At 48.1% G+C, this 27,129-nt stretch overlaps 2 protein-coding genes across 4 annotated transcripts in view; both read left to right on the forward strand.

Moving 5' to 3' along the window:
- Positions 1 to 788: 788 nt before the first annotated feature.
- Positions 789 to 5,901, forward strand: Inmt (indolethylamine N-methyltransferase). Its single transcript, XM_027939593.2, has 3 exons — positions 789 to 956; positions 2,201 to 2,408; positions 3,372 to 5,901. Exons 1-3 carry the CDS (start codon positions 803 to 805, stop codon positions 3,799 to 3,801), a joined length of 792 nt encoding a protein of 263 aa, XP_027795394.1. The 5' UTR covers positions 789 to 802; the 3' UTR covers positions 3,802 to 5,901.
- A 10,850-nt stretch (positions 5,902 to 16,751) lies between these two features.
- Mindy4 (MINDY lysine 48 deubiquitinase 4) overlaps positions 16,752 to 27,129 on the forward strand; it is a 110,096-nt gene continuing 99,718 nt past the window's right edge. For 2 of the 3 annotated variants that reach the window (XM_027939717.2, XM_071608324.1), the window contains exons 1-2: positions 16,752 to 16,883; positions 23,762 to 23,881. In XM_027939717.2, the coding sequence (XP_027795518.2) occupies positions 16,821 to 16,883; positions 23,762 to 23,881 (183 nt within the window). In that variant the 5' untranslated portion in view covers positions 16,752 to 16,820. Of the gene's footprint in view, positions 16,884 to 17,397; positions 17,509 to 23,761; positions 23,882 to 27,129 lie in introns of all 3 variants that reach the window. The other variant, XM_071608316.1, reaches the window with a different exon arrangement.

Raw genomic sequence — 27,129 nt, forward strand, 5'->3', positions numbered from 1 at the left:
AGGGCAGCAGGCCCAAACCTCCAGGGTGGCAGATTCATTTCAGTCTGGTTTGTGGCCAAGTCAGAGCCATTTCCTGGTCCAAAAAAAAAAAAAACAAAAAACAAAAAAAAAAAACGGAGGCTGAGTTTTTCTCTGTTTGGGGGAGATTTTACAGCCCATTCCCATTTTAAAGGGAAGAACACTGAGGTACAGGGGTTCATGTACCCAGAGGCAACTTCTCATCTTCCCGTGCGCTCCCCCAGTGCTCTGCTCCCATCCCTGGGCCTGAACTCTGATCCTCACCGGGACCGGGCTGCATGGCGTAATGCCCATTGCCTGGCCTGGAGAGAGCCACTGGGCCCTGCTGACTTCCAGTGTCCAGGTGGGGACTTTCCTTTGTGCTCAGGCCCAGGATATCTGTGACCCAGGGGGATGCCTTTGATTCTTACAGCCAGTGAAGTGGGCACACAGATGGAGAAACGGTAGTCTGACACCTGCCCCATGTGCATGCGGGCGAGAGCTGCACCCAGGGCTGGCACCATCAGTTGCCCCTGACGGACACACATCACTTCCGAGAGGAAGCAGCTGCAGCCATCGTGGCTCTGGATTTAGAAGAGTGTCAGGTAGGGCATGCCAGTGTGGTGGAGTGAGGAGGGTCCCCATCCCTTCTGCATCCTCCCAGAAGGGGAAACTCATGGACAGGCCAGCATGGGAGGGGCAAAGGGACGATTCGGGAATTCTGGGGGTGGAGTCTGAGGGATGAGCCCTTATAAGACTCGGGCAGGCAGGCAGGCAGGCAAAAGGATTGGAGCTGAGGGTCACCATGGAGGGCAGCTTCACCGGGGGTGATGTGTACCAGAAGCACTTCCTGTCCAGGGACTACCTGGCCACCTACTACAGCTTTGAGGATGGCCCGTCGCCTGAGACGGAGATGATCAAGTTTAACCTGGAGTGTCTCCACAAGACCTTTGGCCCAGGTGAACAGAGGTGGCCCTCGCCCCTCAGCTTCTTTCCAGGGACCCAGATGGGAGACAGAGAAGGAGTGTCCTGGGGAGTCCAGGCTCCTCTCAGGGCTGCAGACGTGGGGTGGGGTAGGACCCTGGGCCTCTCCAGACAACTGTATTCCTGGAGGTCCGGTCTGTCTCCCACAGGCCTGAGAAGCTGAGGAGCTGTGAGGCCCAGGGCTCAGGATGTGCAGGGGAGGACCCAGCACCCTGTAGCTCCCAAACTGCTCTCCTGGAAGGCCTCAAGGAGAGGGGTGGGTGGGGAAGCCTCTCCGGATTATCACCAAGTCCAGCCCTGCTCTGAGGCCTGAGAAAGTCAAGGGCAAATGGACTGTGGTGACCTCGGGATGACACCATACCTGGAATGCATGGCCTGCTTGTGGCTGTGAGGACAGCCCTACTTGGGAAGTGCTGCATGGGGTCTCAGCCCTGTCACTAACCTGCTGGCAGGGCCCTCCGCCCAGCACCCTTGTCTGAACCGTCCGTAAGGTGGACCCATGGTGCTTGGCCATGTCCTCTTGGTTTGTGCAGTCGCGTCCTCACTATGGGTACTTGGCTGGAAAAAAGTGAGGGACAGAGAGTTGCCTGGTGGCCCAGGGGCAAGAGAGGACTTCTAGGCTACAAGGACTGATAGAGAAGGCAGGTGGGGAAAGCAGACCTCAGAGAGCAGAGAGGCGGCTCCAGCCTGGCTCTGCAGGGAATGCTGGGAGTCACGCTTCCCTCCAGCTCCAAGTGGGCCTCAACTCATTGGGGGTCTTCCCAGGTCATCTCCTCCTCAGCTCCCCGCTTTGCTGGCCCCACATTCCAGCCCCCATCAAGGAACCCACCTAGGTGGGGCTGATGTCCAGGGAGTCTGAGACTGAAAGGGCCCTTGCCTGGGGACACTGCCGCCTGAATTCTTTCCAGAACAGGGCTTGGGGTTCCAGTTCCCAGTAAGATACGGGGCGAATTGTTGACCCTTTTCTCCGAGTCAGATTTCTAATGTGTAAAATGGGAATAACAGGAGTAGTTGCCCCACAGGTGGCTCTGAGCTGTAAATGGAAATTAATTTATGTCATGTGTGTGGTATGGGTCTTACCTGCTGGAAGCTGCCAAGCCAGAAAAACCCTCGTGCTGGGTGCTGCTTCCCCTTGGGGAAGGCCAGGGCGTGTGTCCTGCAGGCCCTTCTGTCTCTTTTAGGTTTCATTTCTCTTACCTAACCCCCCTCTCTCTCACAGGGGGTCTTCGGGGGGACACATTGATCGACATTGGCTCAGGCCCCACCATCTACCAAGTGCTGGCTGCCTGCGAGGCCTTTGCAGACATCACGCTCTCGGACTTCACTGACCGCAACCGGGAGGAGCTGGAGAAGTGGCTGAGGAAGGAGCCAGGGGCCCACGACTGGACCTCGGTGCTGAAATTTGCCTGCGAGCTGGAAGGGAACAGGTGGGGATGCAGCTTGGGAGGGTCCCCTGCTGCCCCCCCCCCATGTCCTTCTCAGAGGGCTCTCTGGCCTCAGTTGTCCCTGACATTTTGAGGACAGTAGGACTCTCAGGAATGGGACCAGATGTCTTGGGGTGGGGATAGAGTAGATGGATCTCTGAGCTGTAGGATCATAGGAGTGTTGAAGTGTGACATAGCCAAGTATGACCACTGAAGGCCAGGTGACAGGGCCCTTCCTCCCTCCCTCCCTCCCTCCTTCCTTCCTTCTGCCCTCTCTCTTTCCTTTCTCCTCCCTCCCTCTCTCCCTCTTCTCTCCCTCCCCCTTCCTTCCCTCCCCATTCCCTCCCTCCCTCTATTGTCTCCCCTGCCATGAGAGGCCTTTGCCCACCACCACCCTGAGCTTAGGCACAGTGAAGGTTCAACCATGCTTCTCCTCTCCTAGCTCCCTGCATCTCCACCTGAGAGAATCACTAATATGGATTACGTATTTCTCATTGCCTTGCTTTGCAAAAATAATTTTTATCACATAGTGATGTATGTCTAAATAATCTGTGCTTAGTTTTACAAACTTTTGAACTGTCAACCAAATAATCTGCTCCCTGTTAGCTTCCTGGATCTGCTTTTCATCTCCCCACACGGTATTTTTAAAATAGCCATACCACAAATCCATCTGCAGTTAATTCTTTAATTCATCCCTCCATCTCACCTTGCTGATTCACCAGCCCACACCTGGGGCTCTTCTTCCTTCCTGGGGATCAAATAAAGGGGGCTCACTGGAAGGTTCCTATCACTCCCTCATCGTTTTCCTGCTGGGGGACCAAGGCCTAGATTGTGGAAGAGCCACTGACCGGTCACACAGGGACTCAGGGACTCCCCCATCTGCAGTTCGCAGGGTGCGTGTGTGGGCAGGCGAGTTCCCTTCACAGCCTGGACGTGCCTTCCCTGAGCCCCACCCTCTCTCCGCAGTGGCGGCTGGCAGGAGAAGGCTGAGAAGCTGCGGGCCAGGGTGAAACGTGTGCTCAAGTGCGATGCCAACCTGAGCAACCCGCTGGCCCCGGTGGTGCTGCCCCCTGCCGACTGCGTGCTCACCCTGCTGGCCATGGAGTGCGCCTGCTGCAGCCTCGACGCCTACCGTGCTGCGCTCCGCAACCTCGCCTCGCTGCTCAAGCCAGGCGGCCACCTGGTGACCACAGTCACGCTGAACATCTCGTCCTACATGGTGGGGAAGTTCAAGTTCTCCTGCGTGTCCATGAAGAAGGAGGAGGTGGAGCAGGCGGTGCTGGACGCTGGCTTTGACATCCAGCGACTCCTGCACAGCCCCCATAACTACTCCACCACCAATGCTCCCAACAACGGCATGTGCTTCATCGTGGCCCGCAAGAGGTCTGGGCCCTGAGCCAGGAGGGCCAGCACCTGTCCACGTGCTAGGGACGGATGGGTAGCATCTAATGCCCCTGCTTTCAGCACTCTCATCTTTTCTGAAAGTCTGAGATTCTAACATCCTCACTTTAGAGTTCTAAGTTTCCAACATCCTGTGTTCTAGGGTCCTGGGAGTGGAAAATTCCATTTTTCTAGTACACTAAACTATCTGACTCCCAGGGACTGTAGAGTCTCCTGGACATGGTTTCTGTCTTTACACAGGATGTCAGAGACAAGGAAGCCAGTAGATAGTGGTGTGTTGTAAATGCTTCAAATCCAGCTCTAAAGAGAGAATAGCACTGATTAGCAGTGATAGGCAATTTCTGTGGTGTGAATGATCCAACCATGGTTGATTTCAAGCTACCAGTGGTTTAACAACTCATAAAACTCCTAAAGATTTTGCAATTGGCTCTCATGAGCTGATAGGAGGTGACCTGAACATACCACTGCCTCCCCTTTGCAGATTTAGCAAATAAAACTACAGGGTGTCCAGTTAATTGAATTTTAGATGAATAAAAATAATATTTTTTTTAAAAAAAGAATAAGTATGTCTCCCAAATTGCCTAGTACATACTTATCCTAAATATATTTGGGTTGTTTATCTGGAGTTCAAGTATAACTGGCTGTCTTCAAGGTCATCCAGCAACCCAGATGCAGACCTATTTTTCTGGCTCCAAAGTGAGAAGAGGGGCTGCCCAGTAGCCAGTCTGCTCCCAGCACAGAGGAACCTTTGTGTGGGTTAGAAAAAGCTCTCCTACAGGTGAGTAAATGGCAGACAGGTGTCTTCTGGGTTGAAAAGTTGCTCCTTGTCCCACTGGAAGGACTCTGAGAACAAGATGCCACTTCTGGGAAGACCAGTTGGAGAAGAAAGCCCCCTCCTTAAGGCCAACTTGGTCCCACCCCTGAGCACCTACCTGCTGCTGTCGTCTCCTGCCACCACCTGCACCTTTGTATGGGGCATATGCTGCAGAGCTGGCTGCAGCAACCCTGATAAGGTCTGGATTCTGGCCTCAGCCCTGCTCCATTGATCTGGGCCTTATTCCCTCTCTGTGGAGCAGGGGAAATGGGACCTCATCTAAATAATCTTCAAGAAAGTTCTAGGAGCAGAAAATCATTGACATGAAAGTGCTTTGAGAAGTAAAAGGATTTGCACAAATTGACCTATGGATATTATTTTCCCAAAGGGTTAGAGCTGGAACAGTCTTTCAAAATTGACTTTTTTGATGAACAAAAATAATACTTATTTTTAAGAATAAGTATGTCTCCCAAATTGCATGGAACATACTTATCCAATCCCTACTTTTCACAATCCAGGAAACTAAGGGCAGTGGTTGCCTAGAGACACAGACAGCTGGTAACAGAGTTGGAACAAGAACACAGATGTCCTGACTCTTGGTCCATTCGGTGCACCAGCTGTCTCTGGACCTGGAAGCACAGGAGTCCCCTTGCCCCATCTAGCACAGGCTTGTTTCAGCACCCATCCCCCCTCAGCATCCCTACACTTCCCAGCTTACACTTGCTCCAAGCAACACACAAACCCCAGCTCCTCTCTTCTGACTTGTCTGGAGGGGCACTGCATATGTTAGTTTTAGACATGCTCCTGGTGGAACCATCAACAGGCAGAGGAGGTAGGGGCCTGGCAGGCAGGGTCCAGGAATTGCAAAAATAAGGCCCTGATAGGGAGTTGTGAGGGAATATGAGGTTTCTGCCCAAAGCAGCCAACGAGGGGCTAGTTTCTGCAAGGTGGCCAACAGACAGTTGCCCTGGAGGAGGATTGCTAAGGAAAGGAAGCACCCCTTGTGACTTCCTTCAGTGTCAGGACTGCTCATGGAAAGCCATCTGGCCTGAACATGGGCAAAAGACACAGAGAATCCAAACACATGCCTCGCTCCCAGGGCAGCTTAGTGTGCAGAGTGGATTGGCTGCTGTGGGTGAGGTGGTGGGGAAGTGAGTCTTCAGGGGCTTTTGGTCCTGGGCCAGGCTCGATTGAATGGCTCTGCTGTGCACCTGCCACATAGCCACTGCAGATACTGTGTGCTTTCTACATGCCTTAATAAAACATTTTGTTTCACTTTAAGCAGCACGGAAACTGTGGTATGTTGGTAAAACTGTGGGGGAAGGAATCTTTAGAGGAGAAAACTTCATGTGACTTCTGTTTGGAATCAGGTTTGTTGGACTTTTATGGGTCATGACTCCTTTTATGTAGCAGTTCACTAAATTGCTGCTACATAGGGTATGGGGAAGGTTTCCGGATGTATCAGGAATGCAAACAATGCAAAACTCAACGGTAGTGGCTTCATCAATTTTTTTCCATTGAGGTTTCATAACAGTGCCAGGTATTGGTTCAGTGACTCAATGGTAACAGAGCTAGCATCTCTGCAATTAACTCAATCTTTTATCAGGGTGGCAAAATGGATGCCATAGCTCCAGGCACCATGCTTAGATTTAGATTTAAGGCAGGAAAATGAAGGCAAAAGGGACTTTATCTTAATCTCTGTCCCTCTTAGGAGGAAAGCAAAAACTACTCCAGAAGACTTCTGACAGACTTCAGTTATGTCATGTGACCCTGTATCAACAGCAAGGTAGTCTGGGAAAGGAAGCATGTCACTTTCCTAATCTCCATAGTGGAGATGGTCTGGGGAGAAGCAGATTGGCAGTCTGTGGGTTAGCCAGCAGCCAACCTCAACTGCATCCCTTTTGGGTTGAACATGGCTGGCTTTGTTTCTTCTCTCCAAACCTACTTGTCTGAAGCCCCTGGCCTCCTCCATTCCATTCCCTGTGGCATCTGCAGGAGAGCCCTCTGCTGGACAGGAGAGAGAAACCAGAACTTGCTGGGTCAACATCCTGGGCCTCTGGTGGACGCCTCCTCCAGGACCCGAGCTCCCTGGGATGGAGGTGATACCTTCCTCCTGCACACATAGCTTGTGTCCCAGTGGTGGTATCATCTAACTGGCTCTGCAGGACTCAACTGCACACCAAGGGTCATTCTGCTGTCACCTGAATGCTTCAGGCTTCTTCTTCTTCTATGAGTTCCTTAGTGGGATCTTCTGCAGCTGGGCAAGGACTTGTTCTTAGAAATTGTGGAATCAACCTTCCCACCACCAATTCTAGTAAGCTCTGTCCCCAGGTGACTGCTGCTTTTTGGACACCAGTTTGGGAAGAGTAGGAGGCTGGGGAGAGGCTGAGTCCAGTATGGTGGTTTCACATACCCGTCCCCAAGCCTCTGAGGAGAGAAGGGGCCCCTCATCTCTCTTCCACACTGAGAACCTCTGACTCATGATGGACTTCTTGCCTGGTTCATCCAGGGAAAGTTTTATCCCTTGCTACCTCTCCTTGGGGGCACTTCTGACTTGGGCTCTTTCTTGCCATGTCTTCTCTACCCTCTTCACTGTGATATGCATGAATCCATCATCTTCTGGCCTCCTCTGCCCCTTTTTGGGTGTTTATTTCACCAGGGCTGATCTTGTTCAATGCCCGCCCTGGAGGCAGAGGTCAGATAACACACACATATACTAATATTCATAGTTTACTCAGTCTGTTGACTAATTGCCAGTCATAGCCCCCAAAGTCCCAGAGTGGAATAAGAAGACAGATGATATAGGCTGTTGGTTACAGAATCCCAGATTCTACACTCTGGGTGGTACCCCCACTCCAGCCTGCCACTCCACCACATTAGGAGAATCAAGTCTCATGTATACCAAGCCAGACTTGGAGAGCCACTTTCACAATGATAACATAGGCTCAAAAGGATGTGGCTTTCCCAACCTCCCAATCCCACATCTTTACAGGAGTGGAGCTGGGGTGGTGGCCATATAGCAGGAAATGAGGGCCAGGACATTCAGATTTAGAAGCAAAACTTAATTAGTGGTGCAAAGGCCCAGAGGGATAATTCCCAAAGGCTGAGTCCTGAGTGTAGCAGAGCTTTAACTTTTATACATAAGCAAGTTTTGGGTACATCAAGGCAAGAGAGTTGGTGCAATTCTATTGGAGGTTGCATCTTACATTCTTTATATGGGTACAAGCTTGCCAACAGCCTAGGGACTCTTTGCTCATACAGCTTAGGGACTTTTTACTGCTCTAAGCCTAAAGGGGGACTGTTCTGGTCCACTATATCGTTCCCTGCTTCTGCTACTGCAGTTATCTGTTACAGCCACCTGTTAGCCACTGCAAGCCTCTATGGTTAAATGTCAGTAAGCAGAGCTTACATATTTGCTAGTTTTAGCATTCATCAACAATTCTTGCTTGGATGAAAGGTTATTCTTATTATTCTGATTGTCAAACAGTGATTGTGTGTCAATCAAAACCATAGCCTGTTAGCTTTTAAACTGCTAAAGTTGCCATTCTGTTCTTCTACAGTAAAAAGGCAAGATGAGAAGGAAATCTGTGACAAGTGACCCATGGCTGGCATCCTTTATCTGTGAGCACAGCCTCTCCCCCTGATGCATTCTAGGCCATCAGCGTTCCTTAGGCTCATGTGCAGAAGTGCGGCCTATCTGTGGCTCCCAGCTAAGCTCAAAAACTCAAAATCTATTCTTTTTCCCACAACTCTGATAAAGGGTAAGGTCAGGGGACATGGTTGTTTAGCAGAGACATTTTAATTTGCTTATCTATAAAGGAAAGGGACAAAAGTTGGCCATCCTGGTCACAGCAGCTTAGGCAGCAGAAAGACTAGGAGACATTTCCAAATGAAACTGCGATTTCTAAAGGAAATGACCTTAAGACTTAAAGTAGTGGGTAGGTACAGGAAGGAGACAGACCCAGGCCTGTTAGAGGATCAAAGGCTGCAGGAGGTGGCTCTGAGCTCTTGCACACGTGGGTATGCTGTGTGTGGGGTAGTGCACAGGGCGACTTGAGTCGAGATCCTAATAGGAAGAACTGGAGGTTAAAGACACATGGATTGGAACAAAAGATCAGCCGCATGCCAGAGATGGCCAGTTGCCTTCCCCTGTCCGTTATATATCCACAACTCTTTCATGGTACTAGGATTGTTTGCCAGAGCACACAACTGCCCTAAACAAAGACTACATTTCCCAGTCTCCTTTGCAGCCAGACCAGGTGAGTGAGTGAGCCCTGACCAAAGGGGAGGAAGCAGACATCTTCTTGCCGGCTTTCAGAAAATTTCCTTAAGATGCGGTGCACATGGACTCTGCTGTTTATTCTTCACCCTCTGTTCCATCTTGCCACTGGGAACGTGGATGCTGCTATCTTGGGTTAGGAGGTCAAGTTCACCTGTGGTGGGGAAATGGGTCCCTAGTCATATGAAGTGCCACTAGGGACAAATAAATCTTCACCCTGTGAAAGTCATGACGACATTGCTTTGACCTTATTGTTGTTACTTAGGCAGGAATACCCAAGAAGTGGTGTTGTGTCTCTTTCAGTGCACGAGGTCCATGATGTTGACTGCCACCATTCTGGTGATGGTCACTTTGATTCTTGGTTTAATGTTGTCTGGCCAAACTTCTCCACTGTGAAGTAAATATTTCCCCCTTTGTAATTCAGCAGTACCTTACAGAGATATACTTTGATTCTATAAATATCACATATTTGCTAGTTTTAGCATTCATTGACAATTCTTACTTGCATGAATGATTATTCTTATTATTCTGATTGCCAACTACTGATTGCTAATTTTGTCATTCTTTCCACATTTATTAGTTAACATTCAAATGTTGGGAGGAAATTTCCACAGTCCTGTCTTTAAATGTGGACTCAAGAATTCCTATTTTATTCGGTGGTTATGAGGTCTGTTATTATCATTACTTACCTTCATGCACAAATTTGACCAGTAGGACCTCAGCTCCCTTATGGAGGATAATCTACTTCACTCAAAGTCTACTGATTTAAATGTTCATCTCATCTAAAAATTCCCTTTATAGTGGTGCCTAGACCAGCATTTGACCAAATAGGTGTTATGGCCTCACCAAGCTGACACATGAAGTTTACTGTCACTGGGGAGGAGAATGACACATCCATCTTGGACATAGTAGACTCATTCTCAAAGCCCCAGGAGATGCCTCTGTCCCCCTTACCTCTGCCTGGGTGGCCCCTGTGCACAGACCTGGGTAGACGCTGGGCTCTCCTCTTGAGTGTCTGGAGGTGTTCTGCTGAGAGAAAGGCTGTCACATCTCATCTTGCTGGATCCTGGCAGGACCCGGGACTCCTTCCTTCTCTAATCTTCTGTTGGTGGCCATAGGGACACTGCTCAGGAGCAGAGACTAGAAGGTGGTTGATGTGCTAGGGGGAAAGTGTGGATGAGCTGTTCCTTCATGTTGCCCAGGTTTTAGGGTTTGAATCTGGAATGACCCCAAAGGCTTATATGCTGAGGGCTGAGTCTCTTGGGAGGTGGTGCAAACTTTAGGAGATAGGGCCTTGTTGGAGCATGTCGATCACTGGGGGCAAGTCCTTGAAGGGTATATTTTGTCCACATCCCCTCTCCTCCTGGCCACCATGAGGTGAGCAGTTCTGTTCTACCGTATCTTTCCCACTGTTTTAGTCAGTTTTTTTTTTTCCCCTGCTGTGACCAAAAGACCTAATAAGAGCAATTTCAGAGGAGGAAAAGTGTATTTGGGACTCATGGTTTCAGAGGTCTCTGTCCATAGATGGCTGACTCCTTTGCTCTGGACCCAAGGTGAGGCAGAACATCACAGAGAAAGAGTGTGGAGGAGGAAGCAGCTCAGGACATGACAATCAGGAAGCAGAGAAAGACAGCTTCCTTCATCATGAACAAAATATAAACCCCAAAGGCACACCCCCACCGACTTACCTCCTCCATCCACACCCTACCTGCCTACAATCACCATAGTCGATCCCTATCAGGGGATTAATGCACTGATTAGGTGGAGGCTCTCATAACCCAATCATTTCACTCTGAACTCTCTTGCATTGTCTCTCACATGAGCTTTTTTTTTTTTTTTTTTTTTTTTGCGGGGGGGGGGGGCACCTCATATCTAAATCATAATACCCACAGGACCAGGATCAAGAGAGCCAAGTGACCATGGACTGAAACCTCTGAAACCATGAGCCAAAGTAAACATTTCCTCCTTCTTTAAGTTGATTTTTTTTCAGGCCTTGGCTGAACCACTTATTCTGACCTCTGGGTGCTGGTGGCCAGGCAACTGGGAAACTCTGCAGATGAAGTCACTAAAAGGACTTTAAAAAAATATTTTCCCAACCCAGCTGGTACAGACATGTTGCACCTGGTTAGATCTTGACCCTGGAGAGGGCATGGTTATGGGAACAAGCATGCATGCTTTTATTCTCTGGAAAGCCTTTGGTCCAGATAAATACCCAGCTCTGCCCTTGCCTCAAGGAACCTTGGGTTGGAGGGGATCCATTTGGCCAGTCCCTTTTCTAGAGCATCCTGTAGGAGGCACCCCTCTATCCTCACACTGTTTTAGGAATTCTGCCCCATTGCCATGTGGCAGGCCTCACCTCCCTCTTCCAGGTCCCGTGAGATACCTCATGCAGCCTGGGCACCAGGCAGAATTCAGGGGCTTCATAAATCCTTGTGGTTAGACTCACACAAACTTAGGAACTCACTGACTAATAGATGGACCAAGCCACAGCTCTATGGGGCTGTGTATGATTACACACACACCAAAACAAAACAAAACAAAACAAAACAAAAACCCAAAACAAAAAAACCAACCCCACCCCCACTCCTTTCTCCTCTGAAAGCTGTCTGATGTTGAGAACATCTAAATTGTCCTTGCAATATGATGTCCATTGAATTTTCCACTTTCTTCCCTCCTTTTCCTCTGTACATTAGGGGATTAATACATAATACATACATAGGATTATACATAATACATCTTGGATCGTGGCGTCCTGTCATTGTTGGTCTCTGCAAAGCCATTATTTATTAACCAAAGAATCAACAGAAATGATAGAACATATGAAACAAAGGCCCTCATGATACCCAGCACACTGACAATGACCTGTATTCACCTGTATGGGTTCCCCTGCCTACTGCTGTCCTGAGTCAAGTCTCCTCCACTCCCTTGATTTTATATTTATGAAGCTTTCCTGAAACTGTATTTCCCTACAAGTAATGATGCCGGTGGTTTACGTTTTTAAGTTTACACAAAGATGTTGTGCTGTCTGTGTGTAGATGTGTTTTGCTATGTCTTAGATCTTGAATGTACCCCAAAGACCCCTGGGTTGAAGATTTAGTCACCAGCCTGTGGCTCTATTGGGTTGTGGTGAAACCTTTAGGAGGCAGGACCTAATGGAAGAAAGTTAGGTCATTGGGGGTGTGTCCCTGAAGGGGATGTTGGGACTCTGACCCCTCCTCTCTCTCTCTTTGCTTCCTGGCTATCATGAAGTGAGAAGCTCTGCTCTACCCTGTGCTCCCCTCCATGATGTTCTGCCTTGCTATGGTCCTAAAACAATGGAACAAAATGACCATGAACTGAAATCTCTGAAAATAGGAACAAAAACAAAGTTTTCCTCCTTTTAAGTTGATTTTCTCAAGTATTGTGTCATAGCTATGGAAAGCTGATGAACACTGTAATCTTTTGGGAGTTTACTTTTTCACTCACAACCTCGTTGCTAAGATTCAGCATGTAGTTCATTGATTTTCTGAGATGGTGAATGAAAAGGACTTCCAAGAGTGAGTAAGGCTAATGCCCATCTTGGCTAAATCTGGTTTGAAGTCAATGTGGGGGTGGAGAAATTGTATTTTCTGGGTACTGGGCAAGCATGCACTATAGTGCTTATTTATTTTGCATGCTCTGTTGGCTTATCCCTGTCTATGGTATTTGGAAAAGCATTTGTTTTTCATTTTCAGTGACTGTAGATTGCTATAGATTAGATCTTGAAGGTCCCCCCGAGGCCCAGGTGTTGAGGGCTTGGTTGCTTGCCTGTGGTGTTAAGGGTAAGTAGTGGAACCTTAGGAAGGGGGCTTGAGTGGAGGAAGCTAGGTCATTGAGGGTGTGCACTCAAAGGGGATATGGAACCCTGGCCCATCTTTTTACTCTGCTTTCCAGATGCTGCAAGGCGAACAGACCTCCACTGTCATGTGCTCCTGTCATGATGCTCTGTGCTACCACAGGCTCAAAGTAAGAGGTCCAAGTGGCTACAGACTGAAACTGTAGCTTTGAGCCAAAACAAACCTCTCTTCCCTGTAAGTTGTTTATTTCAGGTATTTCGTCACCGTGATGTGACGCCAACACACAGATACTTATAATAACTGGGTACTTATTTTAATGACCTTTTTGCTTGTAACTCCAGCATGGTTTTTAAAGAGTCCTTTGTGAGGGTCTCGACCACCACTCACACTCAGGCGGGAGAGCAGGGCTCCCATGCGATGCTCAGGGGGAATGTTCCCGCTCACGGGAACACAGTGGTGTGTAGTCAGGATGACTTGCAGAAAATCTGTGGACAAGAATGGAACCTATGATATCATCTAGCTTCTCCCCAGAGTTCTGGAAGGATAACTTCTGGCCTTCCCACACTGACAAGATTGACTTTTTCCCTTGACACCTTAAAGTTATTGCACCCCAAGGAGCCAGCTGTGTGTCTGGAAGAAGAACACATTCCTGCACTTCTCTTGCTTCATTGTTCCATTCCGATATGGTAGAAACTTCCAGAGCCAGGAAAATGTAGCACACACACACACACACACACACACACTCACACTCACACACTTGCAGTCAAGCTGCATTTGACTTGGATCACTGATGGTTGCTGTACCAGTCTCCCGCTGCCCTGATTGTCCCTCTGCAGTCTACCCTCAATGTAAGAGCCAGAAGGACCCTGAAAGAGACAAAATCTTGTCTCTCCTCTGCCCAAAACCCTCCAAAGGGTTCCCAGTTAGAGTAGAAGGTAAAGTATTTCTCTTGGCCACAGGCCTACAGGGATGGGCTCTTGTTTTCTCAGATTCTCCGTTCCCCTCTGGCCTTCCTATTTCACAAGCCCACTGGGCTGGATGCCATCTCAGGGCCTTTGCACTGGCTGGAGTGCTCCTCCTGCAAGTCTCTGCATAGCTCACACCTTCTCCTGTCAGATATTTGCTGAAATAGTACAACATAAGCAATCTTACTTGATGAACTTTGGAAAAAAATGTAATATCTGCACCAAAATCTTCTCTATTTCTGTGCTTTCCCCCCCCACCCTATTTAAATCTGACTTTTAAAAAAACATTTCTGTGCTCATTGTCTTTCTCCCCCCACCCCTCTGCTGCCCTCTGCCTGTCCCCACTCCTCTCTCTCCAAGAAGGCACACTTTTACGGTGTTTAATGCACGGTTGGCCTAGGATGTATCGGCTCAGTGGTAGAGCACTTGCCTAGCACATGTGAAGCCCTGGGTTCCATCCCTGGAACTGCAAAAACAAAACAAAAAGCAGAAAAACTTCGGCTACATCCATGACACCCATACACTGGGCACAGGGAGGGGTTTAATTCATATTTATTAATGACTGTATGAATAAGTGAAGTTTTCTCTTTGCCCCAATTTCACCTTGCTCTCCATGGAGGGGCCTCTTCCCTCCCTTTGACTGATCACATATTTGACTTGATCCCTGGTCCCTTGAAGGTGTGACTGTCTGCCATATGTAATCTCTTACCTGAGCTAAATCTGTCCTGTGCTCTTCTTTATTATTGCATATCCATGAAGTGTTTTTGGACCTGGGACACGGGGTCCCCTGGATTAAGCATCGTGTCGTTTGCTGCAGCTCTGCCCCTCCCTGCTTTACACACATGTACCCTCTGAGCGCTCGAGGAGCCTTCTCAGAGAGCCCAGTCAGCTAAAGCAGTGGAGGCTAGCAATGATAAGCTGTCTGCCGTGTTGCAGTGATTTCCTTGGGAGACCATAGGGTGGTATGGTGGCTTCCCAAGTGCAGTACCTGTGCTCCGTGGAGGAGGTTCCAGTGGGTACAAGAAGATTTTAGTTACATGCATACATTTCTGGTTTTGTGTTTCCTTTATGTGATTTAATAAGCAATCAAACCCAAGGTTTTGTTGTTTTAGTGCTTGGGTATGTTAGGTAGTAGCTAACAATGGGCAGTGAAATGCACAGTAATGTCACAAAATGTCCTTTAAATTTCTTTAGGGTCTTCTTTAAACTACTTTCAAAGTGGATAAGAAAGCAAAGGGTGGTAGTTAATTTGTAGCAAATAAACAGAAGCAAAGGAGCTAATGGGAAAATATGCCAAAAGAAAAGGATTAATGGGACTAACTCTTGACAGGGTCCATTGATGTTGATGTGAAGCTAGAAATTATGGCTGTGAGTGTCTCCATTTGTCTGGGAAGGGAGATTCCTTTAGTAGCCCAGGGGCACTAAGGTAACTTCTGATCAGTTACTGACTCCAGTGTCCACATTATCATGGGATTGACTTGTAGATGAAGTCCCCCTAAATAGGAAGGCCACCATGACAGTTCTGGAGAGGACAAACTAAGTTCAAAGACCCCACCTCCTGACGTGAAGGAGGAGTTGAACACCTGATCGGCAAAGAGCGCAGCAGGTGGCCCCAGGTCTCCTGGTAAACATCGAACAGTAATAAACTTGGAGACAGCGTTGTCTCCTTGTCATTCTCTGCTCAGAGACGGCTCACTCTCTCTCCCGAGAGTACTCTCTGCTTGAGCCTCACTCTGCTCTTACTTTACTTTCACCTCACTTTCTCTTTACGTTCACTTATAATAAAGGTCTCTTGCATGACTTTTGGTGTCTGACTTCCAATTTTCTTGCGCTGGAACACAAGAGCCAGGGTAGAGTTTCAACTCCCTGCTCTCCTGTGACAGGAATACTTTCCTTTTAAGAGAAAGTTTAGAACATGTAACGTCAGTTTAAAGAAAACCACACGTAAGTAACAGTATACATGTTGTGAGCTGAAGTGTGTCCCCCAAATTCAGGTGCTGGTGTCCCCCAAATTCAGATGCTGAAGTCTTGGTCTCTGGTCCCTCAGAAGGTGACTGTTTTTGGTGATAGGGTCTTTAAACAGACAGTGAAGTTGAAACTGGGTCATTATGGGGGGCGCTAGTCCTATGTGGTTGATGTCTTTATAAGAAGAAATGATTAGGCCCTAGATACGTACAGAGGGAAGACGGAAGGACCAAGGGAGGATGGAGCCCAGGGGATAGGCCTCAAGAAATAACCCTGACGACAAGTTGATGTTGGATTTTAGGCCCTAGGACTGTGCAGCAATGAACCTGCTGTTGAAGCCACAGTGTCTCGGCATTTGTTACATCAGCCCTTCAATTGCAAACAGCATACAGCGTCTGATGAGCAGCTGTGGGGATGGCTGAGAAGCTGTACCAAGCTCCTGAGTTTGGGGAAAACAGCACTGGGCAGACAGGGGCTTTGAGGGAACCCCAGCTTTTCCAGTCCTTAACTGCATAGCCTCCAGCAAAATCTGCCTTTCTGAATCGCAGGGTCTTGTTTTCGAGAATGAGGCTGGTGGTAGCCCTCTTGCCAGGAAGCTGTAAGGCTTGAAGGTGAGGTAACGTGTGTAAAGCTCTTGGTGCTCAATACATGGGGGGGTCTCATTGTGGGAAAGCTGGCTCCAAGGGGGCTAAAGGGACATGTCCTTTAACTGCAGCACTCAGGAAGCAAAGCCCGGCCTCCTTGCCCCATAGTCCAGGTCACAGAGCCAGGCGGGTCAGTGAACCAAGTGCTTCACTGTGGTTTTAATCTTCCAGGAACAGGCAGGCGGACACGCTTTCCCTTTTGTGTTTAGGGAGGTGGAGACACAAGTCGAAGCAACGACTTGTGCTAGGCCACCCACAATGACAGGCCCAGAGTCAGAGAGAGCCTGCAGCCCGTGGCCTAGCCCTGGCAGCCAAGCTCTCTCCCTGTGTCCTCCTGCTCCAGAGCAGCAGTAGTTAGAAGCAGGCTCCTCCTCTTCCTCCGCCCTCCCAGCCTGCTGGCTCCCAGGGAAGGGGAGGAGTTCTTGCTGGCTCTGATGCCACCGTCACCACGGCAACGCGGCCATACTGGGCCCAACGGACTAAGGGGCCTGGGGCTGCGGCCTATCGTGGCCTGGTGGGCAGAGCTGGCAGCATGGACACCCTCTTCGTGGAGGAGGTGGCCGCCTCCCTGGTCAGGGAGTTCCTCAACAGAAAGGTAACACCTCGCCCTCTCCAGAGCCCACGTGGTGGCTCCAGTCCTGGAGGGCAGCCAGTGGGGGGAGGCCTAGTACCCCTGGGGAGGGAGCGTTCCTGGCCTGCTGTCTGCTTCAGGGATGCCCCCAGGAGAGCGCCATTTTCCCAGGATGGGGGAAACTACATTTCCCAGGAGCCATTTCTGTGGTGGTCACCTGGCTTCAGCCAAGCAGGGCTGGGTCCCCCTGTCCTCTGCCCTCCCCTGGCATCCACTCTCAGTGGGTGGGCAGCAGCTGGGTGGGGAGGGGGGGTAGTTCCAGGGCTGAGCCAGCTCCTCGTGCAAAGATGGGGAAGCGGACCAGAGCCTGGCTGCCTGTCTCCATAGCCAGTCACCCCCAGGTCGTGTCCCCCTAGGTAGGGGCTTTCCACAGAGGAGCCCCAAGGATCGAGGAAAGTTCTGGACAGTCAAACCTTTCAGCCATTTTAAGTCCACAGCAGGAATTCTGGCTGTGGCCTTCATTTTTTTTTTTTTGTAGGGGGATTGTCTAAGTTCCCTCCTGTTTTGTCCCAGGAGAGTTTGCAAAGTGTTTACAAGTTGAGAAGGTCTTTAACGCTAATCCACCCTGACAGTGGAGATGGAGACTTGGGTGAGGAAGGCACATGCTGGTGTGTGTGTATTTATGTGTGTGTGTGTGTGGTGGTGGTGGTGTCAGAGGCATCCAGTAGTTGATTCTGCATGAAGTGACTGAGAGCTATATGCTGCTGGTTCTGTGCTTATGGGGCACTTGTCTGGAAAGGAAATACACACATACACACACAAACACACACACACACACACAATGTGTCAAATAGAGCAAAGAGAAAGGACTTTGAGATTAGATGGAAGAGGTTCAAGTACGTGCTACTAGTTTTCAGTGTGACCTGGGCACATTACTTGTGGCCTCAGTGTACTTATCTCTAAAATGGGAAAATTAAGACTCATGTTTCACGGACTCATGATGAGAGTTAACAATAACACACAGGCAGCTCCTAAGCATTATATCTGATGAGTAGATACAATGCACACATAGGAATTTAACTTCATACCTGCTTCCCCATCTTTGATACCCACCTGTTTTGAAAGTGACTTTGTGGGCTTTTTATAATTTGCTTTATTTTGAAAAAAAATTTAAATGCATTTAGCGTCATTGTATCTGCTTTGAGCTTCCATCACCAAATCCTGGCTGCCCCTTGGATTATCTGTGGCACAATTTAGGAGGCTGACCACAACCATCATTTAAGTTTGGACTAAGCGAAACCTCATAGAAGGCTTCCTCATGCCCTTCCTTTCCTGGGTACAAATGAAGCCCATAGTCCTTGCTGACAGCCAAGGGTGCCCTATAGCTGGACCTCAGGTTACCCTCCAACATCATTTCTTCCTTCTCCTCCAAGTTTTCCCCTGATCTACTCAGGGCCACCCCAAATTCCATTTCTTCCTGAGCGCTTCTCAGCTGACTCTAGCTGGACTGATCCTGGTCTGTGTTCTCTCTTTGCTCGTGTTATAGTCAATACATCTGCCTGAATCACTTCCTAAATGGGGCCACAGAGCTGATCCCCAAAAAGGATGGCACCTTGGGAATTGTCCAGTCCTCCCAGATTCCTGATTTCCATGTTTTATCTGTACACACTGAGGTCCTGAGAGTCGTAAGGTGTTGGCCCCAGTCACTTAGAAAGTCACAAGAGCCAGCTGCAGCCCAGGGCTGTGCTTTTCTCAGCACTGTCTGCTCCAGGGCAGAGATCCTGAGCTCCTCACAGGGCTCTGTATAGGCAGGTACCCAACAGTCTTGACCAAAAGAATTCCTAGGGTGCTAGGCACCTTCTAGATGCCTGTTTGTTTTCTCAAATCTTTAAGGCAGTCCTGAAAGAGAGGGAATTACAGCATTCCTTTTTATGCAAGACTGTTGTGAGACCAAGAGGCCGAGACACTTGCCCTGGGTGAGTGGGTCAGACCACATCACTCCTCTTCTCAAACACTCCACCGGCTTCCCAGCCTCAGTAGGCTACATGGCTCCCCATGTTCTGGCTGCCCCCTTGGACCTCCTCTGCCATGGCCTCCACCACCTTCCAGCCATGTGGGCTTGCTTGAACTCGCCAAATATGGTCTTTCCTCAGGGAGACTCATCACAGTCTTCAGGTGACGCGAGCATCCAGAGTTGACACTTGGGTCTGTGGCCCCGCTGTGGCAGAGATATGCCTCCCTCTGACCTCTGTTACCATTTCTCACAGTCACACCTAAGAGTGTCTTTACCAGCCCAGCATCCTTTCCATCATTTCAGTTCCAAGCATCCCACCTGTTCTATGTCCAGCTCTTCCCACTTCTCCAGCCTCTCCTGCATCTGATTCCATTGCTCTTGGCAACCTTTCATGGTCCCCCAGCCCTACCACCGCTCCTCCCATACCTTACCCACCTGTCATTAAAATTGCCTGCTCTATGATAGGCTCGACCCCCTTGATCTTCTCTCCCTTTGTTGTGCTCCCCTGGTCTGGGTCAAAATTCAACTCGGTTTACTCCATGCCTGCACCTGCAGAGCTGAGTGGGATTGGAGAAACACACCTCCATGTTGATAGCATCACTCTAAATACACAGCCACTCACCCCTGAGATTCCTCAGAGGTTCCGGTCCTCACAGGGACCTCTTTCTTTTACACCTTCTTTCCTTCAAACCCCAAGCTCCTTCCCCATTTAATTTCTCAGAAAACAGAAGCTGTCATGAGAAATGAGCTATGTTCCGCAGGCTCCCACCCCCACACTTCCTGACCTTCCTGAGCCACGCTCTCCATCCTGTTCCTGTGAAGAGATTCTCCAGGCCCTGGGCAAGAACATCCCTGCGAGGGAGCCTGCTCCCTGCCACATCTCAAGGACACAGCCCTAGTGATTGCCACCGTGCTCTTCTCCACACACGTTCCTTCTCTGCTGAGTATGCACACACTCCTGCAGGACCACACCTTGACCCCCAGTCCCCCCAGCTACTAGTCTTTTTCTTCTCCCTTTTATAATGGAACCTCTAAAAAAACTGTATGCTTTGATTCTAACCCTTCTCTCCACTTTCCCAGACTCATCTGAATCAAAAGTTTTTCTCCCACCAATTGATGGAGACCACTGTCAAGGTCATCATTGACCTCTAAACCCCTTGCCTTTTTTTTTTTTTTTGGTACCAGCATTTGAATCCAGGGATTCTTAACCACTGAGCCATATCCCCAGCCCTTTTTTATATTTTATTTAGGGACAGGGTCTTGCTGGGTTGCTGAGGCTGGCTTTGAACTTGTAATTCTCCTGCCTCAGCCTCCTGAGCCACTAGGATTACAGGTATGCACCACCACACTGGGTTCCTTGCCTTTCTTTCTTTATATTTTTTTAAATTAATTTTTTATTTTTCTGTGAGAGTGGAATGCATTATAATTCTTATTACACATATAGAGCACAACTTTTCATATCTCTGATTGTATTCAAAGTATATTCACACCAATTCGTGTCTTCATACATGTACTTTGGATAATGATGTCCATCACATTCCACCATCATTTTTAACCCCATGGCCCCTCCCTTCCCCTCCAATCCTTCTTCCCTATCTAGAATTTGTCTATTCCTCCCATGCTCCCTCTCCCTACCCTACTATGATTTATTTAGCCTCCTTATATCAAAGAAAATATTCAGCATTTGTTTTTTTTGGGGATCGGTTAACTTCACTTGGCATTATCTTCTCTAACTCCATCCATTTACCTGCAACTGCCATAATTTTATTCTATTTTATTGCTGAGTAGTATTCCATTGTGTATATATGCCACATTTAAAAAAAATCTATTCACCTATTGAAGGGCATCTAGGTTGGTTCCACAGTTTAGCTACTGTGAATTGTGCTGCTATAAACATTGATGTGGCTGTGTCCCTGTAGTATGCTGTTTTTAAGTCCTTTCAGTATAGACAGAGGAGAGGGATAGCTGGGTCAATTGGTGGTTCCATTTCCAATTTTCCAAGAAATCTTTATACTGCTTTCCACCTTGCCTTTCTTGATCTAACAATTGTGCTCATCACAGTTGGTTGCAGCCTTCTTCTTGGCTTCTGAGAGACCACCTGTTCTTGGCTTCCTCCTCCTTCTCTGGTGGCTCCTTCTCAGGTCTTTGCTGGTCGCCCCTCCTTTCTCTGACCTGTGCAGTGCATGCTGGTGGCTCAAAGACTCAGTCTGTTGCCCTCTTCCCTTCCCTTTCTTTCTCTTCTTCATTCATTCTTGAGGCGTCTCATGCAGTCTTATGATTCCAATACCATCAATGTGTGCTGACAATTCCTAAATGCCTATGTTTAGCTGCTCTCTCCCTGAATCCTTTGAATTTTTTCCAACTTTGAGTGCTGCATTTCCACTTGGATGTCTAATTAGCATCTCCATTTGATATATACAGTGATGTTCCCACTCACAACATTCCCAACGCCAAATTGTGAGTTTTTCCCCCAACCAGGTCTTCAACTTTTCGGACACCAATTGAGTTTCCCACAATTCAGCTGCATTCTGACACTAGAGTTAGTGTAGACCCTGCAGTTAAAGACACTTATTTTCCTCGTGCCCCTCACATCCAGCCCATCAGCCCATCTGTTGGCTTTACTATCAAAGGGCATAGAGAATGCAGCCACTAATGATGCAAACACCCTGGACTAACCCTCTTCCACCTTTCATGGGAATGGTACTGTTCAGTAGCCTCCTAAATGGTTTCTGCTTAATCCCCTGCCTCTTATATTCTATTTTTTAACCTAGCAGCCAACGTTCCTTTAAAAATGTTAGTCCCCTATGGTTCTGTTTTCAAATCCTCCTATATCCCATCAGAAGCATGGCGAAGATAATCTTTGCTTACCAGGCTCTGGGTGATCTCTCTGATCTCACCTTCTGAGACTTTCCCTATATAGCTGTGAGGTTCTAGATACATTGGCACTTGCAGCTGTCACAGGGCCTTTGAAGCTGCTGTTCTTTGCCTGGAACACTCTTCTCCCAAGTGTCTACATGGCCTGCTCTCTTGTTTCCCTCCCATCTCTGCTCCGTTGTCACCTGATCAACGAACCCTTTCCTGATCACCTTTTATAAAATAGCAACCCTTCTCCATGCCACTCACTGCCTGGCCCTTTCTGTCTCACTACTCATATTATATATGTCCCACCCCCAGCATATTAGACTTGTCTTTTCCCCCTATAGAATGCAAGTTGTATGAGGGTGGGACTTTGATTCGTTCACCTCTCTGCCTCTAGCAGTTGGACTAGTAGACTAGGGGTTCCCTTCAATTCATAGATGGGGAAGTCAGGAGACAAGAGTGAGCTCAGGAATGATGCTCAATGAAACACTGTGCCTTGTCTTTGCATTCACCCTCCCTGTTCTATTTCCACAGTGGTGCGGTGAGCCGCTGCCCACGGTGTGCGTACCATTCATCAACGGTCTGCTTCCCACAGACTGTGAGCTCTCCCTCCTTCTGTACCTCCTGCATCTAGGACAGCCTGGCACACAGCAGGGCAAATGTTTGTTGAGTGAATGCAGATTCAGTGGCTGGATGGGACTGAAGGCTAGTTGACTCCTGAGAGCACCCTGGGACCCTACCCTAGTGGTTTTCAAATGTTGGTGTGCATCACAATGGGGGAGAGTAAGTGAACCTGGATTTGGTGATTGGAACTGTTGCTGAACATAAAGAGATATCCATCAGAGAGGAAGGCTCATATAGACCGTTCTTTATCACTTTATCAGTGAGGAAGCCATGGCGCAGGCCTGATGAGATGCAATGGTTGCTTTGAGGCCTGCCTCTCCTTCCAGTGGACACTCCCTCCTCATGCAGCCTGGCCACCTCTTCTCCACTGCACACATCCATATTTCTTTGGCCCTTCCTAGGTGCTCCTTTTTAATCTTTGGTTCAAGGTCATGTGTGTACCTTGGTTCAAGGTCATGTGTGTACAAGGTCATGTGTCATTTCCAAAATTGACCATCTTACCTAAATGCATGGCAAGCAGGGGGTTGGTCTTTTATGTGCTTTCCCAGCAGGTAGAGCACCAAAAAATTCTGAACACAAAGGCTGGGGGGAAGTCGCGGCTTGTCTAGTGCTGGGGGGGGGGGTCCGGGATCCATCAAGAGCAAGAGATGCTCTTGAACCAGGCTGAGCCCTTTGTGAGGATGTCCTCATCCTGCAGCCATTCAGAGGTCATGGTGGCTGGTGAAGAGGCAGGCAGCGGCTGCAAAGGAAGAACCCAGGCTCCTGCTGGGGACAGGGCTTCCCTGACTTATCATTGCCAGAACCTAGGTTTCTGGGCATTCAGGATGGGATGATGGACAGCAGCTGTGCTGGTGACCCGGTGAAACTTTCACCCTGGGCTTCCCATGGGCCTGGGTTCCAGAATCATAAGCTCACAGGCTGGGGGGGGTATCAGACCTGCTATATGATTCCACTGTGTGGTCATGGGTCCCTCAACCCTGCCCCCTCCTAATCCATCTCAGGGGTGAAGGGAGTGAACGTTGGCCTTTTGTTATGTTTTTTTTCTTTTGTTTACTTTTGAAGTTTCATATTCCATAGCCACATATCTACAGCCAAACTCTGGGCCCCCTGAGTTGGTCTTGGGTGAATCAGTTACCTGGATGTCACTCCTTACCTGCTGTCCAAAGGGCTTGACTGGTAGGGAATCCATGGTGAAGCCCGATGGACCCACAGGGCCACTGTAAGGAAATAATAACAATGAGGCTGGGTTATGTAAAAATGAATTCTTAACTTGCAATCACCTCATAAAGGCTGGCCAGATGAGGATGATCATAATCAACATCAGTTGGTTTTTGTTTACCCTGCGTCAGAGAACGGAAGGTTTTGATTTAACTTGAAGAAGAGTGATTCAGCCTTCTTCCCTCAGGGCTTAAAGAAGACGTGTGTGATCATGGACCAGGAACGCCCACGCTCTGATCTCAGCATAAACAGCAGAAATGATCTCCGCAAGGTTTTGCATCTCGAATTTCTCTACAGGGAGAACAAGGTGTGTGCTTTTTTAAGGAGTCGCTTGGAGCTGTGGAACTGAGCAGTACTCATGGGCCTGCAAAGATGACAGGGGTCTCAGGGGACTCCTGACCACCACCGCCCCCCGAAAAAAAAAATGGTGAGAAACAACCAAAGCCAGTGCTGGCAGGGCCCAAGGCTCTCAGCCTGGGCAGCCCTGTACCGCCCAGGGGTGTGCTGCGCTCCTGTGGTTGTTTTGCACTCATTTGTTCCGGAGCCTCTGGCTGTGCCCAGCTTCAAGTCGTCCCCTGTGCTCCTTCCTCCCAACACGAGGCATACGAGGCTATTTTTAGCAAGACTGTACTTAATAATATAGTATTCGGTTATACTAAAATTTTCCATTCCCTGCCGGTGTAAGACTTTCCTTCTTGGGTTCTGAGTAATGCCTTAGTCTGCAGTGTACTGTGACATATCATTCAGGCAAAAGTGGGAGTTGGGTTCAGCTTAACCTAGGTGCGTTGGAGTTGGGACAGCAAGTGGCTGGCTCTTCCTTGGGTGGGAGGGGGCTTCCCTGATTCCCAAGCCTCAGTCCTAGGCACCTGCTGTTACTGGCTTTCGTGGTGCCCCTTGGGTTTCTTTTGTGTGTGTTTGTCTCCTGGGTAATAGAATAGTCGAGTGCTTCTTTAATTAGTATCTGTTTCCCCAGGCAGCCAAGGTGGTGACAGCCTCTGTTTACTGTTGTGTCCCTGAACTTCATGTTATCATCTGATGATGCAATGAGGCATCCCTTTGTGTTTGTGGAATAAATGAATGAGTAGAGGGAAACGTGTCTATATGAGGGAATGAAGCCACAACCCCGTCTTAATTAGTAGAATCTTCTAATTCAAAGAATGGGCTCTCGAGAATATGTTGCTCCGGGGTTGGGTGGAGTCAGAAAGAAACTTGATTGATCATGTATCAGAATTTTAAAAACAAGGCAATACAAAGACATCTCATGCAGGAGTCCAATATACAAAACAAAGAAAGGAAGGCACCTTATTGGAAGTGGGGAGGGAGGTCCTGCCTTCTGGGCTTTCTGGGTCAGACCCCCAATGCCCTGTTAAACAGTTTTTAAATCAGTGATGTAAGGGGATCCCTCCTACCTCCAGAGGGAAGCTGTGAGCTACAGAAAAGTGGCCGTCCAGGTTTCATGGTCAGTTATGGGGTACGGATTCCAATTCCCAATCCTATCACAGCAAAGGTGGTCAAGCATTTATTTATTTATTTTTAATTTGTAATGCTTTTTTTTACACACAAAATCTTAGCCGATTGGATTGTTATAGGGATGAGATCAAGGCTACTCCTGAGACACCTAGTGGGACCTCCAAACCACTTGGAAACCATCTAAATATGTATCGTGGGCCAGGAAGGGACTTAGGCCAGGTTTTCCTCAACAGAGCAAAGAACGGACTTTCAGGAAAATCCATACACCCCAACCAGCTGGCCTCAACTCACAGGTGCACCCGGTTGCCAGAAATTCTCATGCTTGCCTCTGAGGAGCAAAGGGTCATAGCATCAGAGGCTCAGTAAAGACATCACATAGATGGCCTTCATCCTCTGCGTCTTGGGGTGACACTTACCCCCCTTCGTTTCCTGTATGTTCCTGTTTACTTTTCTGTGAGCCATTCTGGGCAAGAAAACTGCTCACCCAGGCAGCAGATATCCCACGATCCTCCGTCTGCTGGATTCTGAGGCAGGAGAGTGGACTGTGCAGTTTAAGATTTTGCACAGGGGTGAGGTTTGTTGCCCAGAAAACACAATTGTCTCTTCTGATACAGTGGGATTTTATGGAAAATCACTTTTACCTAATTTATCAGAAGTATCTGTGCGATTCAAGTGATTTCTATTTCCTTACCATATTTAGCCTCCCTAAGATAACTGTTGTCCTAAGCTACTTAATATGTTTTCATCAGACTTTGGTAAGTGCCCTGATTATCTGATTTAAATAGTAGTCATTAGCTGGGATACAATGAATGAGAGTCTATATTTTACAGAAAAAAATGTGCTCATTAGTCTGCTTGTTGCATGCTAATTTTGACATTCATTCAGCCCAAAGCAATGTGATCCTGGAAAGCCCTATAAATTTAATGTTAAAATTCCAAATAACTTGCTTTTCCCCCCATTGAGTATGTGATAGATTAAAATGCCATGGAAAATTGAGGTTTTGAGAAATGGTGTCTAGATTCACATAAACATAGGGTGTGTCTGTTGTGAGCCAAGTGATGTGAAAACCCTGATGTATAATTCAGACCCTCCAGGGCCCTCAATCTTCCTGATTGAGAGAAAAAGCATGCAGGCCGAAATAAGTTAAACAGATTAAATCTTTCCCTCATCTCTCTTCATTGTAAGCTTTAGACTTTGACAAATAATCTTTTTTTTTTTTTCATCTTTGGTCTCCTACTAAAACAATGAGTAAACAAATGCCATTATTTCATTCCTCTGATATTAACCGTCTGATAAATCTGTTGAGTTTGGTCCTGGTCCATTGGCTGTGGGTCTGAGCATTCTGCGGCGTGGATCACAGGAACAGACAGGAAGGAGCTGACTTGCTCTGAGGGTGCTCTCGGCTCCAGGTGCCTGTCACATGGCTTACCAATCTGATTGCATGACCACTGGGCCCAGGTCGGGCCACCGCTCAGCAGGGCCTGGGTGGTTCCAGGTTCATGGGGTGGTGACTGAGGCATGGCAGCTGCTGAGGCCATCCGGTGGCTTGTGGCCATGTCTGTCCAAATCACTAGAGGGAATTTTAGGAGAAATCAGGGCTCTGATTCTTGCTATTTTGGCTTAGAGGGCCTCAGTGTGTCATGAGAATCTATATTTCAAAGAGAATATTTTAGTGCAGGCAGGGCTGCACTATCATTTATTTACAAAAACTGCTACTAAAAGTCTCATTTGTTTATTTATTTATTTTAGGGTTGGAGTGTAAACTGAGTCAATCTGACTGCCTCTCTCTGATTTTCATATTAACCTTCTGTTCCAGTGGTCTCTAATCGCTGGTGTTTGGTGCTAAAGGGTTAGGGTACATACTAAGAACCCCAAGTGCTTATGAATCTATTAGTTAGTGTCCCTATGGATTAAGACTTTGTTTAAATTGAAGAATATATATTTTTTCTTCTTTTTAAATTTTTATTTGTTCTTTTTAGTTATACATGATAGTAAAATGTATTTTGACATATCAAACATATATGGAGTATAACTTCCCATTCTTGTGGTTGTACATGATGTGGAGTTACCCTGGTCATGTATTCA

Source organism: Marmota flaviventris, chromosome 1, assembly GCF_047511675.1.
Source record: "Marmota flaviventris isolate mMarFla1 chromosome 1, mMarFla1.hap1, whole genome shotgun sequence".
NCBI classification, from domain to species: Eukaryota; Metazoa; Chordata; class Mammalia; order Rodentia; family Sciuridae; genus Marmota; species Marmota flaviventris.